General features: G+C 39.8%; 1 protein-coding gene across 1 annotated transcript; it reads right to left on the bottom strand.

Annotated features, from left to right (window-relative positions):
- Nucleotides 1–5,089: 5,089 nt before the first annotated feature.
- Nucleotides 5,090–6,049, bottom strand: LOC113881457 (olfactory receptor 11A1-like). The gene has a single exon (XM_027524487.1). It carries the CDS (start codon nucleotides 6,047–6,049, stop codon nucleotides 5,090–5,092), a length of 960 nt encoding a protein of 319 aa, XP_027380288.1.
- Nucleotides 6,050–17,620: the final 11,571 nt, after the last annotated feature.

The following is a 17,620-nucleotide window of genomic DNA, read 5'->3' as shown; positions in this document are numbered from 1 at the left end:
TCTGTCTCTCTTTCTTTCTCCCTAAATTATCTTTGTGTGGCCCCAGGTGTTCCATGCAACCTCCAAGACCTATGAATAACAAACTTTATTTTTTCAGGGCTTTCCTGGTGGCTCAGATAGTAAAGAATCTGCCTACAATGCAGGAGACCTGGGTTTGACCCCTGGATTGGGAAGATCCCCTGGAGAAGGGAACAGCTACCTACTCCAGCATTCTGGCCTGGAGAATTCCATGGACAGAGGAGCCTGGCAGTCTACAGTGAGCCTGGCAGCCTACAGAACTTTGAAAAAACAAGGTTTGAAAAAACCAACCTTGTTTTTTCAAAGTTCTATCATGCTGCGGTTCATGGGGTCGCAAAGAGTCAGACACGACTGAGCGACTGATCTGATCTGATCTGATCATGATTGTTGCTGAGGTGCATCCTGCAATCATAATAAGAACCACAAGGGTCAGCCCAGCCACATCATTGGCCTTTATCAGAGAAATGTCTGTGGGGTCAGCCCAGGTGAGTGCCCCAGGCATTCTTAGCTGATAGCATCGCAACACCATCAATAGGCTGAGACCAAAACAAAACAATTTTATATAAAATACAAGATATAGGGATAGACACCAAACAAAACCATAAGTCAGAAGAAAGTCTAATGTAGAATATAAACTGTTCTACAGATAAAGAGATTTCTCCAATAAGTCAAAGGCATGAAAAAAAAAAGAGAGAGAAGGACTGCTATGAAATAAAGGACTAAGAAATATAAGATACATTGTGTGAACTTTGTTTACATCTTAATTTTAAGAATTTACTTAAAGATAATTAGAGAAATTTGAACCCAGTCTGTGTATTAGATGCCACTGGAATAGTAGTTTAAAATATTGTAGCATCAGGTTTGGCACTTTTTTTTCTTTAAATGCCTGTATCAGTCACCGAGCATACCAAATACAGTAGACCCTTGAACAACACCAAGGTTAGGGGCAATGAACCACTGAGAAGGTGAAAATCCACCCATAACCTTGAGTTGATCCTCCATAAACATGGTTCCTCTGTACACATGAAGTTCCCTATGCACAGATTCAACCAGCCACAAATCCTGTACTGCTGTAGTTTTTACTATTGCAAATGTCTGCCTGTGAGTGGACCTGTGCAGTTCAAACCCATGTTGTTCAAGAATCACACAGAATACAATTCTTGCACACAGAATACAATTTATACAACACACACAACACAATACTTATAAAACTGAAATTTGCTCCAAAATTTTCCAGAAAAAGAAAAAAGAAGAAGTTTTAGGCAGTAGAAATAGGATTGGCAAATATTTATATTGATGCTAGATGATGGCTGTGTGGGGTTCATTATAATGTTCTATCTACTTTTGTGTACATTTGAAATTTTCTACAACAAAATAGCTAAACAATTAAAATGCGTTCAGCTTTAAATTTATCTTTATATGCTTTTCCGTAAACGTGGCAATTCAACTCCTAAGAATTTATTGTAGGAAAATCTAAATGTGAACTATATTTGTATGGTGAACTAAGAGCTTTGACAATAGAAGATTACTTAAATCATGTTTCAGATCAGATCAGATCAGTCGCTCAGTCATGTCCGACTCTTTGTGACCCCATGAATCACAGCACGCCAGGCCTCCCTGTCCATCACCAACTCCCAGAGTTCACTCAGACTCACGTCCATCGAGTTGGTGATGCCATCCAGCCATCTCATCCTCTGTCCTCCCCTTCTCCTCTTGCCCCCAATCCCTCCCAGCATCAGAGTCTTTTCCAATGAGTCAACTCTTCGCATGAGGTGGCCAAAGTACTGGAGTTTCAGCTTTAGCATCATTCCTTCCAAAGAAATCCCAGGGCTGATCTCCTTCAGAAAGGACTGGTTGGATCTCCTTGCAGTCCAAGGGACTCTCAAGAGTCTTCTCCAACACCACAGTTCAAAAGCATCAATTCTTCAGCGCTCAGCCTTCTTCACAGTCCAACTCTCACATCCATACATGACCACAGGAAAAACCATAGCCTTGACTAGATGAACCTTTGTTGGCAAAGTAATGTCTCTGTTTTTGAATATGCTATCTAGGTTGGTCATAACTTTCCTTCCAAGGAGTAAGCATCTTTTAATTTCATGGCTGCAGTCACCATCTGCAGTGATTTTGGAGCCCAGAAAAATAAAGTCTGACAGTTTCCACTGTTTCCCCATTTATTTCCCATGAAGTGATGGGACCAGAGGCCATGATCTTCATTTTCTGAATGTTGAGCTTTAAGTCAACTTTTTCACTCTCCACTCTCACTTTCATCAAGAGGCTTTTTAGTTCCTCTTCACTTTCTGCCATAAGGGTGGTGTCATCTGCATATCTCAGGTTATTGATATTTCTCCCAGCAATCTTGATTCCAGCTTGTGTTTCTTCCAGTCCAGCGTTTCTCATGATGTACTCTGCATATAAGTTAAATAAACAGGGTGACAATATACAGCCTTGACATACTCCTTTTCCTATTTGGAACCAGTCTGTTGTTCCATGTCCAGTTCTAGCTGTTGCTTCCTGACCTGCATACAAATTTCTCAAGAGGCAGGTCAGGTGGTCTGGTATTCCCATCTCTTTCAGAATTTTCCACACTTTATTGTCATCCATACAGTCAAAGGCTTTGGCATAGTCAATAAAACAGAAATAGATGCTTTTCTGGAACTCTCTTGCTTTTTCCATGAGCCAGCAGATGTTGGCAATTTGATCTCTGGTTCCTCTGCCTTTTCTAAAACCAGCTTGAACATCAGGAAGTTCACGGTTCATGTATTGCTGAAGCCTGGCTTGGAGAATTTTGAGCATTACTAGCGTGTGAGATGAGTGCAATTGTGTGGTAGTTTGAGCATTCTTTGGCATTGCCTTTCTTTGGGATTGGAATGAAAACTGACCTTTTCCAGTCCTGTGGCCACTGCTGAGTTTTCCAAATTTGCTGGCATATTGAGTGCAGCAATTTCACAGCATCATCTTTCAGGATTTGGAATAGCTCAACTGGAATTCCATCACCCCCACTAGCTTTGTTCATAGAGATGCTTTCTAAGGCCCACTTGACTTCACATTCCAGGATGTCTGGCTCTAGGTCAGTGATCACATCATCGTGATTCTCTGGGTCATGAAGATCTTTTTTGTACAGTTCTTCTGTGTATTCTTGCCACCTCTTCTTCATATCTTCTGCTCCTGTTAGGTCCATACCATTTCTGTCTTTTATCGAGCCTATCTTTGCATGAAATGTTCCTTTGGTATCTCTAATTTTCTTGAAGAGATCTTTAGTCTTTCCCGTTCTGTTGTTTTTCTCTATTTCTTTGCATTGATTGCTGAAGAAGGCTTTCTTATCTCTTCTTGCTATTCTTTGGAACTCTGCATTCAGATGTTTATATCTTTCCTTTTCTCCTTTGCTTTTTGCTTCTCTTCTTTTCATAGCTATTTGTAAGGCCTCCTCAGACAGCCATTTTGCTCTTTTGCATTTCCTTTCCATGGGGATGGTCTTGATCTCTGTCTCCTGTACAATGTTATGAACCTCATTCCATAGTTCATCAGGCACTCTATCTATCAGATCTAGTCCCTTAAACCTATTTCTCACTTCCACTGTATAATCATAAGAGATTTGATTTAGGTCATACCTGAATGGTCTAGTGGTTTTCCCTACTTTCTTCAATTTCAGTCTGAATTTGGCAATAAGGATTTCATGGTCTGAGCCACAGTAAGCTCCTGGTCTTGTTTTTGCTGACTATATAGAGCTTCTCCATCTTTGGCTGCAAAGAATATAATCAATCTGATTTCGGTGTTGACCATCTGGTGATGTCCATGTATAGAGTCTTCTCTTGTGTTGTTGGAAGAGGGTGTTTGTTATGACCAGTGCATTTTCTTGGCAAAACTCTATTAGTTTTGCCCAGAAAATGACATTGGAGAAGGGAATGGCAAACCACTTCAGTATTCTTGCCTTGAGAACCCCATGAACAGTATGAAAAGGCAAAACGATAGAATACTGAAAGAGGAACTCCCCAGGTCAGTAGGTGCCCAATATGCTACTGGAGATCAGTGGAGAAATAACTCCAGAAAGAATGAAGGGATGGAGCCAAAGCAAAAACAATACCCAGCCGTGGATGTGATTGGTGATAGAAGCAAGGTCTGATGCTGTAAAGAGCAACATTGCATAGGAACCTGGAATGTCAGGTCTGTGAATCAAGGCAAATTGGAAGTGGTCAAACAAGAGATGGCAAGAATGAATGTTGACATTCTAGGAATCAGTGAACTTAAATGGACTGGAATGGTTGAATTTAACTCAGATGACCATTATATCTAGTACTGCGGGCAGGAGTCCCTCAGAAGAAATGGAGTGGCCATCATGGTCAACAAAAGAGTCCGAAATGCAGTACTTGGATGCAATCTCAAAAATGACAGAATGATCTCTGTTCGTTTCCAAGGCAAACCATTCAATATCACAGTAATCCAAGTCTATGCCCCAACCAGTAACGCTGAAGAAGTTGAACGGATCTGTGAAGACCTACAAGACCTTTTAGAACTAACACCCAAAAAAGATGTCCTTTTCATTATAGGGGATTGGAATGCAAAAGTACGAAGTCAAGAAACACCTGGAGTAACAGGCAAATTTGGCCTTGAAATACGGAATGAAGCAGGGCAAAGACTAATAGAGTTTTGCCAAGAAAATGCACTGGTCATAACAAATCATGTTTAGCTATGCTAAAAATCTCACAAGAATAAATAAGTACATATTGGTCAAAATAAAAAGAGATTCAAGACATAGTCATCAATGAAAACTAGATTACAAACTTCAATGATTCAACTTGTTTTATATATATAATATAGGTAGCCAAGATCTCTAGATTTGCTTTGTGTTGCTATTTTTGCATAGCTATTTACTATAGGAAATATTGACAGCCTATTTAATAAAGAAATAATAAAATATTAAAGTAAAATGTTTTAAGTAAGCACCTTAAAGTTATTGTTCTACAATACCCATTTTTAGTATAACTATTAAACTTATCACAGAGGGAAATGTCAAAATGGAAGTTATTCCTACCCAACCAATCCTGGAAGACATGCCAAAGTCCAAATAACATCTTTACCACCATCCTCCTTCAATCGTTTCAGTTTGCTTAACATACAGAAGCCTCCATAGTGCCTGTTGAACTTCCTTATTCCTCAGAGTATAAATCACAGGATTGAACACAGGAGTGACCACAGTGTAGAGCAGGGCAAAGACCTTAGTGAGGAGCTGGGAGTGGACAGCAGAGGGCGCAATGTACAAGACCATGAGAGAGCCATAGAATGTGGACACTACAGCTAGGTGGGAGGAACATGTAGAGAAAGCCTTCCTTCTGCTGGCCCCAGCAGGAACTCTCAGCACAGCCACCACGATCCGGCCATAAGATGTCAGAATCAGTCCAAAGGGAACAGTGAGGCAGACCACAGACAGAATGAATGTTGTCATCTGGGCTACACTGGGATCTGAGCAGGCCAGGCTCATTAAAGGCATGAAATCACAGTAAAAGTGGTCAATGTGGTTGCAGCCACAGAATCTCAGTTGGGCCGTGAGGGCTACAACCAGTCCATCTACCATGAAGCCAGAGAGCCACGCTATGACCACCAGCCCCAAACACCATCTGGGTCCCATCAGGAGAGGGTAGCGGAGCAGGTAGCAGATGGCCAGGTAGCGATCATATGCCATGACAGCCAGTAGGAAGCACTCAGCAGTGGCTAAAGAACCAAAGATAAAGAACTGGAGCAAGCAACCAGCCACAGAGATGGCCGCCTCCTGCAAGAAGCCCTCCAACATCTTGGGCACCACTGAGGAAGTGTAGAGGATCTCCAGGAAGGACAGATTAGCCAGGAAGAAATACATGGGTGTGTGGAGCCTCTGAGAGCTAACCACCGCCACAATGATTAGCAGGTTCCCTAGGATGATGGACGCATAGATGACAGTGAACACAATAAAGAGAAGGAGATGCAGCTCAGCTTTGACATAGAAACCAAGAAGGACAAATTCAGTAATCGTTTGGTTTCCTATGGAGACCGTTTCCATGAAGATCATCCAAGTTTCTGCAGTGATTAAGTGACAGATTCTAGTGCTTCTTTGCATCTTCTACACCAAGCCCGAGATAAGTAGAGCTAAAATGAAAAAGATAAAAGTGAATCTCAAAAACAAGAATCTTTAACACATGTTGTCCTTTTCTCTCCCTTTTTTAGTTGCTTACTGCTTTTCCAACTCCTGTCCTCCACTGCATTCCTTAACTATGCACATATTCAAGACTCAAGAAAGTTGGCCCAAACTCACAGTTTTCAGTCTTCAGAAACCTTAACCTATTAGTTCAATCTAATATTTTTATGATATAATACATTCTACCTTCCCAATCTCTATAACCAGTCATAGAGCCTTCCTCGTGAGCAACAGTATAATGCCATTCAAATGTCTGCTTTGTGTCCTATCACAGCTTACAATCAGCATGATTTTTTTTTTAATCTTTTTTTATTATTTTATTTTATTTTTTAACTTTACAATATTGTGTTGGTTTTGCCATATATCAACATGAATCAACAGGTATACATGTGTTCCATATCCTGAACCCTCCTCCCTCCTCCCTCCCCATACCATCCCTCTGGGTCATCCCAGTGCACCAGCCCCAAGCATTCACTATCGTGCATCGAACCTGGACTGGCAATTGTTTCATATATGATATTATACATGTTTCAATGCCATTCTCCCAAAAATAAATAAGTAAAGGTTTAAAGGGCAAAAGTCCAACATGAATTATTTTAAATTTTCATATGTTTCCCCTAATATTGTTAGATTACCAGTCTCTATCTGGACATTTTAGTTAGATACAATATCTAACTAATATTTTAAATAAAATATCTAAAAATTTAAAAAATAAAATAAAAAATCTCTTTTATCTTTCCTGAGCACAACCAGCTCCATTGTGAGTGGTTTGAAAATTCTGCCTGATACTCAAGTTTGCTGTATTGTCGTCATCTTTATCTTAACACTGTCTCTTATTCCTCTAGCACCTTATCAATTGTTGCTTGGGAAATTCTTATATAGCCCCTCTCTGCTATCCCACCATTAGTGTCATGACCTCTTTAGGACTATCTTAGCACAATTTTGGCCTCACAGTCTCTAGATTCCCCTCTCCCTTACCAAAATAATCTTCTTTACATTCTAGTTTCATACAAGGTTTTATACTACAAACATGACAAATAATAAGATTGAGGAATGTACAGGTGCCACGTGAGTAGAGAGAAACTCAACCCAGACTAGGATCTGAGGGAGTGTAATAATCAAGGTCAGAGAGGTTCCCTGAGGAAGTAATTGTAGGTAAAGTCTTGAAGAACAAGAGTCAGCCAGGCAAAGGATAGGAGAGTGAGCTCAGCATTCTAGGCAGGAGAGACACAATGGAAAGCAAAGATATGTAACTGAGTGAAGAGCTGAAAATGCACCTGAGTACCTGCGAGGAAGATCTCATATGCTATCCAAAGGGATGTGTGTGTGTTTATTAAAAATGAGAATGCATCGAATGATTGGAAGCAGAGGGGAAAAGTATAGGGAAAATGCAGCTATTCCTGTGTGTGTGTGTTATCACAGAATCAGCTAGTAGAGTTTGTGAAAATATGGTTGTCATCTCTACACGAGACTGTTCTTGGGAATGTTTTAAAAATTTACTCAGGTACTTCCATAGAGGTCCAGTGGTTAAGACTGTGCACTTCCACCACAGGGGCATGGGTTTGATCCCTGGTCAGGGAACTAAGATCCTGCCTGCTATGCAGCCAAAAACTATTAATAAAATAATTTTTTTTTAATTCACTCACATGAAAACTATTTTCAAATCATAACACAATCCTGGTTTTTCAGATCACCACATTTTCACTCTATTTTTCAAGGGTTGGGGAAGTGGGAATAAAGAAGGAAAACAGAAGATAAAAGGAAGTGAGGATTATAGAGAAATGGGAAAGTTTTAGTGGAAGACGTTGCAACACTGGAATTCCAGAGGACAACTGGGATTTCTTCAAATGCCTTTGAAAAACAGACTTTTGACTCTCTGGGTTAAACAAAATGTGTTTATGATCAGAGGAGAAAACCCCATAAATACCAATTCTTTACCTATATTTTAAAGAGTCTGTGAACTAAGCTGTAAACAATTATACAAAAATAAGAAACTCACCTGCAAGCACTTCCAAAGGAAAAAAATTGTGAAAAGCAGACTATGTGCTAAGATCTTCCAAAGAATTCAGATTATTGAAGTTTCCCAACTTCAACTCCTCCCTTCTTGAGCTCAACCTGAAATAATGTAGGACATTGATTAGAAATGTCGCACCTGTCACCTTCCACTTCCCAGAGTCATTCTCTCTTCCACTCTCCATCTCCTTTTCTAGGTCCCCAATTCCTTTGGCTTTTCTTTGTTGTAGGTCCTTCCCTTTATCACAAAAGAGGGCTGACAATTGCCTAGAGGGGAGGGGCCCCTGAGAACCAATTACAGATTGACTGGAGAGAAACCTTAAATGAAAAGGAAATATCAGCCCCCTGAGATATTTGTCTTTCTCCAGAGGAGGTTCCTAATCTGTTGGCTTGACCAAAAGTAGAGCAGAAATCAAGGGTTATATGGAAACCCACCTTTCCATCTCCATGGGGGCTAATGCTCTCCACTAAGCTCTCAATCCTTCCACCCTACACCCAGCTTTCATACCTTTCACCATCCCAGAAAAGTATTTCAGTTGAGACAGCCCTTGAGGAGTCGTTTATGTGGGTTATCAAGGCCTTGCCAATGCTGGGCCTGATTCAAGGGGAAGGAAGCTGGTACATTATTACAAAGTAACATCTACATGATTATATGGCCTTTCAGTGTCCTCCATGCCCAAATGCCTGCCTGACAGCTCGTCTCCTACTATTCCCTTCTGCAAATTCTCCACAGATACCAGGCTGATCTATTGACTTCTCATCCCCAGCAGTGTGTTCAGTCACTTTGTCATCCATCTGAGTCAAACCCTTACTTCATTCCCATTGCTTTTCTAACAGACCAACAGGGAAAGCCCCCTTCTTTGAACTCCTGTAAGGTCCACTGTCTACAGCCAAAAGTAAATGCCGCCTACATTCTTTTTTAATTCTATAGCTTAAATTGTAACTATAATACACCCTAACTGTAACAATTCAAATAAAATAGTAATCTCTAAAAAAAAAAAAAAAATGAAGATTCTCTTTTTCTTCCCCCCAAACACTCCACACAACTGATGAAATCATTGTGAAATGTTGGTGTCTGTCTTTAAATATCTTTCTGTTTACTTACAAAAACATATGCAGACATAATGTTGGTGCTCAGTTGCTCAGTCATGTCTGACACTTTGTGACCCCATGGACTATCTGTAGCCCACTTGCTTCCTCTACCCTTGAAATTTTCCAGGCAAGAATGCTAGATCAGGTTGACATTTCCTACTCCAGAGGATCTTCCCAACCCAAGGCTCAAATCCATGTGTTGTGTTGTGTCTCCTGAACTGACAGGTGGATTCTTTACTAAAGTGCCACTTGGTTAGCCATAGTATCCAATGATTATTTCCAATGGTGCCAAAGAATTCCATGATACTTGTCAAACAGAAAAAATAAAGTACAAAATAGTATGTTTAGTATGTTCCCATTTGTGTAAAAAGCATAAAATAAACCACTCATATCTGTTTATATGGGCATAGTCAAGAAACTGAGACAGGCCTAGTAGCTGGGACCTTTTGCTATAGTGCTGCAAAGCTTGCACATGGACACACCTCTCTTCCAGCTACAAAATACAAAGAAACTATATGAAACTAAAGATAACTGTGGGCCTGGGCGAGTTCTGGACCAAAAGATACAAAAGACTAAAGACCCAACTGCCATTTCTGAAGAGCTAGGAGCAAAAACTGGGTGTTGGGAGCAAAAGCAGGGTACTGAGGATGCCCCCCTGCACTTAACAATACAAAATGGTAGGCAAACAATCTAAGCCACCCCTCTGGCCCCATCCCTCTTCCCACCCTCAGCCTCACCTCATGTAAGGAAGGAGCTCATCCTTCCTCTGTAGCAAGCAATCGAATCTGTTACTTGTTTTCACTCCTTCGTGCAGGGAGTGAAGGAGCCCCAGTAAAGTCTTGCCTGAATTTCTTGTCTGGCTTCTAGTCAATTTCTATTGACTGGGGAAAGTCAAGAACCCTGGTGGGTATCAAAACTACTCTATCTGTACCTGGATTCTAGGTAAGGGTATCAGTGGTTTTAGGTGATGGAAAGATATAATTTTCATTGTATACATTTAAAAAAATTTACTGTGTAAAAACTTTACCAGGTTTAATTTTTTACATTTACCAGTTATCATATAAACAGCTCTTTAAATTTTTTATTTATCAAATTCCCAAAGTAATAGATTCATATTATAATAAATGAAAACATAATGGGTCCCCCATGTCTCTAGGCTATTTCACAAACCAGAGCCCAGTTCTCTTATCTGGTTATTATTAATAGTTCCCAGATCCCTTCCCTTGGATCTTAAGAAATTTGCACCCAAGGAGTCTTTAACAACAGGATTTCATGGACCTAACTTGAAATATTATTTTATCCCATACCTTCCAAAACTTCTTGAAGATCAGAGATTCAGTTTTACACAAAAGAGATGGTATTCTATCCAGCCAGATTTTAACAAGACAAATCACAGCCTTTTGTGGTTTCTATTAGAAATTTAGCCTTCTTCTTCACTAGACTCAAGCTAGAAATAAGTAATAATACTCAGTAATACTTAGCGCATCCTATTCATCTTTGTTCCAGAAGTACATTGTAGTTGTTTCATAAGTGGTTAGCAAAACAATGAATAGAAATGCCTTCATGGATGCCTAAATGAAAAACATGGGTATTTGACTCATAATCCTTGGCTTTCTGAAAATGTCTTAAAGTTTCAGCTGTGAAGAAAACACCAAAGATTGCAAGAGTAGAGAAGATTAGAATAGTCAATATTCATAATTTGTATATTCAGTATTTGTCAAAACGCTTGCTCTCTAAAATTTATGTGTAATCCCAAAATCAATATTTTCAGTACTTTTCTACTTATGCATGGGTGTTAGCATGTGCACATGGCAAAAAATTGAGTCAGCTGATAGACATGTTGCCAGCTTAGGTTGAACAAGATAAAGTTTTGCCCTCTTACTTCAGTTCTATGCTATAAGTAAGTGGCCTTTTCATAGTATATTTAGTGCCACGTTTTTCACAGTTTGGGATGTTTTTTGGTGATCTCACTGGTCCCCAAGTGTAGTATTAAAATGCTGTCTAATTTCCCAAGGGCAAAAAGACTGTGATGGGCCTTACAGAGAAAAATGCATGTATTAGATAAGCTCTTTTCAGCCATGGGTTACAGTGCTATTGGCTGTGAGTTCAATGTTAATGAATGACATATATGTAGTGTCTTTAAGCAGAAGCACACTTAAAACAAGACTACACGTTCATCAGTGGACAAAAAGGCGGCCAAGGGCTTGTAAGAATATAACTCTGAATTTCCCCTAGAGCAAAAATAAGCATTTGATACTCACAAACAACTTCAGTGTTCAAGGAAATTTTATATAAAAAGCATAACTATGGCAAATAGCAAGACATTGTTGCATCTCACTTTTTTTAATTAAGTCTTCATTGAACTTGTGACAATATGGCCTCTGTTTTATGTTTTGTTTTTTTGGCCAGGAGGCATGTGGGATCTTAGCTCCTGGACCAGGAATCAAACCCACACCCCCTTCACTGGAAGGCAAAGTCTTAACCACTGGACTACCAAAGAAGTCCCTGTAATCTCATTTGAAAATGAGAAATCTAAACGCCTATCCTACTCAAACTCTTCCAGAAAATTGCAGAGGAAGGTAAACTTCCAAACTCATTCTATGAGGCCACATCACCCTAATACCAAAACCAGACAAAGATGCCACAAAAAAAGAAAACTACAGGCCAATATCACTTATGAACATAGATGTAAAAATCTGCAACAAAATTCTAGCAAACAGAATCCAACAACATAATAAAAAGATCATATATGATGACCAAGTGGGCTTTATCCAGGGATGCAAGGATTCTTCAATATTTGCAAATCAATCAATGTGATACACCACATTAACAAATTGAAAATTAAAAACCACATGATTATCTCAATAGATGCAGAGAAAGCCTTTGATAAAAGTCAACACCCATTTATGATAAAAAAAAAAAAAACTCTCCAAAAAGCAGGCATAGAAGGAACATACCTCAACACAATAAAAGCCATACATGATAAACCCACAGCCAACATTATCCTCAATAGCAAAAAGTTGAAAGCATTTCCCCTAAAGTCAGGAACAAGACAAGGGTGCTCACTCTCACCACTACTATTCAACACAGTTTTGGAAGTTTTAGCCACAACAATCATAGAAGAAAAAGAAACAAAAGGAAACCAGATTGGAAAAAAAGAAGTAAAACTCTCACTGTTTGCAGATGACATGATACTTTACATAGAAAACCCTAAAGACACCACCAGAAAATTACTAGAGCTAATCAACTTGCAGGATATAAAATTAATACACAGAAATCCTTTGCATTCTTATACACTAACAATGAGAAAACAGAAAGAGAAATTAAGAAAACAATCCCATTCACCATTGCAACAAAAAGAATAAAATACTTAGGGATCAGATCAGATCAGATCAGTTGCTCAGTTGTGTCCGACTCTTTGCAACCCCTTGAATCGCAGCACACCAGGCCTGCCTGTCCATCGACAACTCCCGGAGTTCACTCAGACACGTCCATCGAGTCAGTGATGCCATCCAGCCATCTCATCCTCTGTCGTCCCCTTCTCCTCTTGCCCCCAATCCCTTCCAGCATCAGAGTCTTTTCCAATGAGTCAACTCTTCGCATGAGGTGGCCAAAGTACTGGAGTTTCAGCTTTAGCATCATTCCTTTCAAAGAACACCCAGGACTGATTTCCTTTAGAATGGACTGGCTGGATCTCCTTGCAGTCCAAGGGACTCTCAAGAGTCTTCTCCAACACCACAGTTCAAAAGCATCAATTCTTCAGTGCTCAGCCTTCTTCACAGTCCAACTCTCACATCCATCCATGACCACAGGAAAAACCATAGCCTTGACTAGACGAACCTTTGTTGGCAAAGTCATGTCTCTGCTTTTGAATATGCTATCTAGGTTGGTCATAACTTTCCTTCCAAGGAGTAAGCGTCTTTTAATTTCATGGCTGCAGTCACCATCTGCAGTGATTTTGGAGCCCAGAAAAATAAAGTCTGACACTGTTTCCCCATCTATTTCCCATGAAGTGATGGGACCAGATGCCATGATCTTCGTTTTCTGAATGTTGAGCTAAAGAAACAAAAGACCTATATATAGAAAACTATAAAACACTGATGAAAGAAATCAAAGATAACACAAATAGTTTGAAAATATACCATGTTCATGGATCGGAAGAATCAATATAGTGAAAATGAATATACTACCCAAAACAATCTATAGATTCAATGCAATCCCTATCAAGCTACCGATGGCATTTTCCACAGAACTAGAACAAGTAATTCCACAATCTGTATGGAATTACAAAAAAAAACCTCGAATAAACAAAGCAATCTTGACAAAGAAGAATGGAACTGGAGGAATCAACCTGCCTGACTTCAGACTCTACTACAAAGCTACAGTCATCAAGACAGTATGGTATGGGCACAAGACAGAAATATAGATCAATGAAACAAAATAGAAAGCCCAGAGATAAATCCATGCACCTATGGACAACTTATCTTTGACAAAGGAGGCAAAAATATATAATGGAGAAAAGACAATCTCTTTAACAAGTAGTGCTAGGAAAACTGGTCAACCACTTGTAAAAGAATGAAACTAGAACACTTTCTAACACCATACACAAAAATAAATTAAAAATGGATTAAAGATCTAAATTTAAGACCAGAAATTATAAAATTCCTAGAGGAAAATATAGGCAAAACACTCTCTGACATAAATCATAGCAAGATCCTTTATGATCTACCCCCCCCCCCAGTGTAATGGAAATAAACAAATGGGATCTAATTAAACTTAAAAGCTTTTGCACAACAAAGGAAACTATAACAAGGTGAAAAGACAGCCTTGAAAATAATAGCAAATGAAGCAACTGACAAAGAATTAATCTCAAAAATATACAAGCAGCTATACAACTCAATACCAGAAAAATAAATGATGCAATCAAAAAAAATGGGCCAAAGAACTAAACAGACATTTCTCCAAAGACATACAGATGGCTAACAAACACATGAAAAAATGCTCAACATCACTCATTATCAGAAAAATGCAAATCAAAACCACAATGAGGTACCATCTCATGCCAGTCAGAATGGCTGCTATGAAAAAGTCTACAAACAATAAATGCTGGAGAGGGTGCAGAGAAAAGGGAACCCTCTTACACTGTTGGTGGGAATGCAAATTAGTACAACCACTATGGAGAACGCTGTGGAGATTCCTTACAAAACTGGAAATAGAACTGCCATACAACCCAGCAATCCCACAGCTGGGCATACACACTGAAGAAACCAGAATTGAAAGAGACACATGTACCCCAATGTTCATTGCAGCACTGTTTACAATAGCTAGGACCTGGAAGCAACCTAGATATCCATCGGCAGATGAATGGATAAGAAAGCTGTGGTACATATACACAATGGAATATTACTCCGCTATTAAAAAGAACACATTTGAGTCAGTTATAGTGAGGTGGATGAAACTGGAGCCTATTATACAGAATGAAGCAAGTCAGAAAGAAAAGCACCAATACAGTATATTAACACATATAAATGGAATTTAGAAAGATGGTAACGATGACCCTATATGTGAGACAGCAAAGGAGACACAATAAGAAAAGAAGAAACACATGGAAAGCAAGGAGGAGGACAAGGCATCAAATAAGCTTTGGGGGACTTTCCAGTATTAAAAAGTTTGTTGTTGTTGTCATTTAGGCACTAAGTCGTCCTCATGGACTGTAGCCTGCCAGGTTCCTCTGTCCATGGGATTTCCCAGGCAAGAATACTGAAGTGGGTTGCCATTTCCTTCTCCAGGGTATTGAACCCCACTCTCCTTCTTGACAGGCAGATTCTTTAGTACCAGGGTCCAGCCCCAGTTGGATCCAGGGATTCCCTCGGGAGGACGGCATTGGCGAAAGAATAGATAAAGAGATAAGGAAACAATTTTGCAGTTAAGAAATAGAGGAGAGAAAAGAGGCTGATATTCCTTGGTTTACACAGAAAGCTAATAAAGCCCCCGCACGGGACTTGCTCTGTTCACGTAGGCCACAGGCACCCTCTCGAATCGCGGAATGTGCCCCACCTTAGGCACTTTCTTGAGTGAGTCTTAGAAGCCCAGGCAGGAAAGTGAACACAGAGAGCCCCTGCGCTCCATGGAGATCAACCTGAATAGGAAAAGGAAAGAGAAAGAACGACATGGGGAGACCAAGCTTCGGTAAGCAAGGCCCACACTTTATTTTCAAAAGTAGTTTTTATACCTTAAGTTGTGCATACAAGATAAAGGGGGAAGGGGTAGAGTCATGCAAGGTCAGCAGTCCTTGATCATTATCAAAGCCAGGCTTTCTTCCTGCAAACTTATCATATGCAAAAGTTTTAGGTGATTTACATCATCTTCTGGCCAGGAGGCCTGTTAACATTTTATGACCCTTTTCCTCAGAAAACTTATTTTTCTCTAAAGGTGATTATTCTAAAGTCATGCGTCACCCTCCCAAAGCATTAGATAAAGTTGCATACCTATAGGGCAAAAGTGGTGGGCTATAATAAGAAACAGTATGAAAAGGCAAAATGATAATACTGAAAGAGAAACTCCCCAGGTCAGTAGGTGCCCAATATGCTACTGGAGATCAGTGGAGAAATAACTCCAGAAAGAATGAAAGGAAGGAGCCAAAGCAAAAAGAATACCCAGCCGTGGATGTGACTGGTGATAGAAGCAAGGTCTGATGCTGTAAAGAGAAATATTGCATAGAAACCTGGAATGTCAGGTCCATAAATCAAGGCAAATTGGAAGTGGTCAAACGAGATGGCAAGAGTGAATGTCGACATTCTAGGAATCAGTGAACTTAAATGGACTGGAATGGGTGAATTTAACTCAGATGACCATTATATCTACTACTGCAGGCAGGAATCCCTCAGAAGAAATGGAGTGGCCATCATGGTCAACATAAGAGTCCAAAATGCCGTACTTGGATGCAATCTCAAAAACGACAGAATGATCTCTGTTCATTTCCAAGGCAAACCATTCAATATCACAGTAATCCAAGTCTATGCCTCAACCAGTAACGCTGAAGAAGCTGAAGTTGAACGGTTCTATGAAGACCTACAAGACCTTTTAGAACTAACACCCAAAAAAGATGTCCTTTTCATTATAGGGGATTAGAATGCAAAAGTAGGAAGTCAAGAAACACCTGGGGTAACAGGCAAATTTGGCCTTGGAATACGGAATGAAGCAGGGCAAAGTCTAATAGAGTTTTGCCAAGAAAATGCACTAGTCATAATAAACACCACTTCCAACAACACAAGAGAAGACTCTATACATGGACATCACCAGATGGTCAACACCGAAATCAGATTGATTATATTCTTTGCAGCCAAAAATGGAGAAGCTCTATATAGTCAGCAAAAACAAGACCAGGAGCTGACTGCGGCTCAGACCATGAAATCCTTATTGCCAAATTCAGACTTAAATTGAAGAAAGTAGGGGAAACCACTAGACCATTCAGGTATGACCTAAATCAAATCCCTTATGATTATACAGTGGAAGTGAGAAATAGATTTAAGGGCATAGATCTGATAGATAGAGTGCCTGATGAACTATGGAATGAGGTTCGTGACATTGTACAGGAGACAGGGATCAAGACCATCCCCATGGAAAAGGAATGCAAAAGAGCAAAATGGCTGTCTGGGGAGGCCTTACAAATAACTGTGAAAAGAAAAGAAGTGAAAAGCAAAGGAGAAAAGGAAAGATATAAACATCTGAATGCAGAGTTCCAAAGAATAGCAAGAAGAGATAAGAAAGCCTTCTTCAGCAATCAATGCAAAGAAATAGAGGAAAACAACAGGACGGGAAAGACTAGAGATGTCTTCAAGAAAATCAGAGACACCAAAGGAACATTTCATGCAAAGATAGGCTTGATAAAAGACAGAAATGGTATGGACCTAACAGAAGCAGAAGATATGAAGAAAAGATGGCAAGAATACACAGAAGAACTGTACAAAAAAGATCTTTACAACCCAGATAATCACAATGATGTGGTCACTAACCTAGAGCCAGACATCCTGGAATGTGAAGTCAAGTGGGCCTTAGAAAGCATCACTACGAACAAAGCTAGTGGAGGTGATGGAATTCCAGTTGAGCTATTCCAAATCCTGAAAGATGATGCTATGAAAGTGCTGCACTCAATATGCCAGCAAATTTGGAAAACTCAGCAGTGGTCACAGGACTGGAAAAGGTCAGTTTTCGTTCCAATCCCAAAGAAAGGCAATGCCAAAGAACGCTCAAACTACTGCACAATTGCACTCATCTCACATGCTAGTAAAGTAATGCTCAAAATTCTCCAAGCCAGGCTTCAGCAATACG

This window comes from Bos indicus x Bos taurus, chromosome 23 (assembly GCF_003369695.1).
Source record: "Bos indicus x Bos taurus breed Angus x Brahman F1 hybrid chromosome 23, Bos_hybrid_MaternalHap_v2.0, whole genome shotgun sequence".
Lineage (NCBI taxonomy): Eukaryota > Metazoa > Chordata > Mammalia > Artiodactyla > Bovidae > Bos > Bos indicus x Bos taurus.
Note: the sequence above shows the minus strand (reverse complement) of the source record. Positions and strands in the feature narration are given on the sequence as shown.

Excerpts from the sequence above, each read along its gene's own strand:
- LOC113881457 (XM_027524487.1), bottom strand. The coding sequence starts at position 6,049 with ATGGAAACGGTCTCCATAGGAAACCAAACGATTACTGAATTTGTCCTT.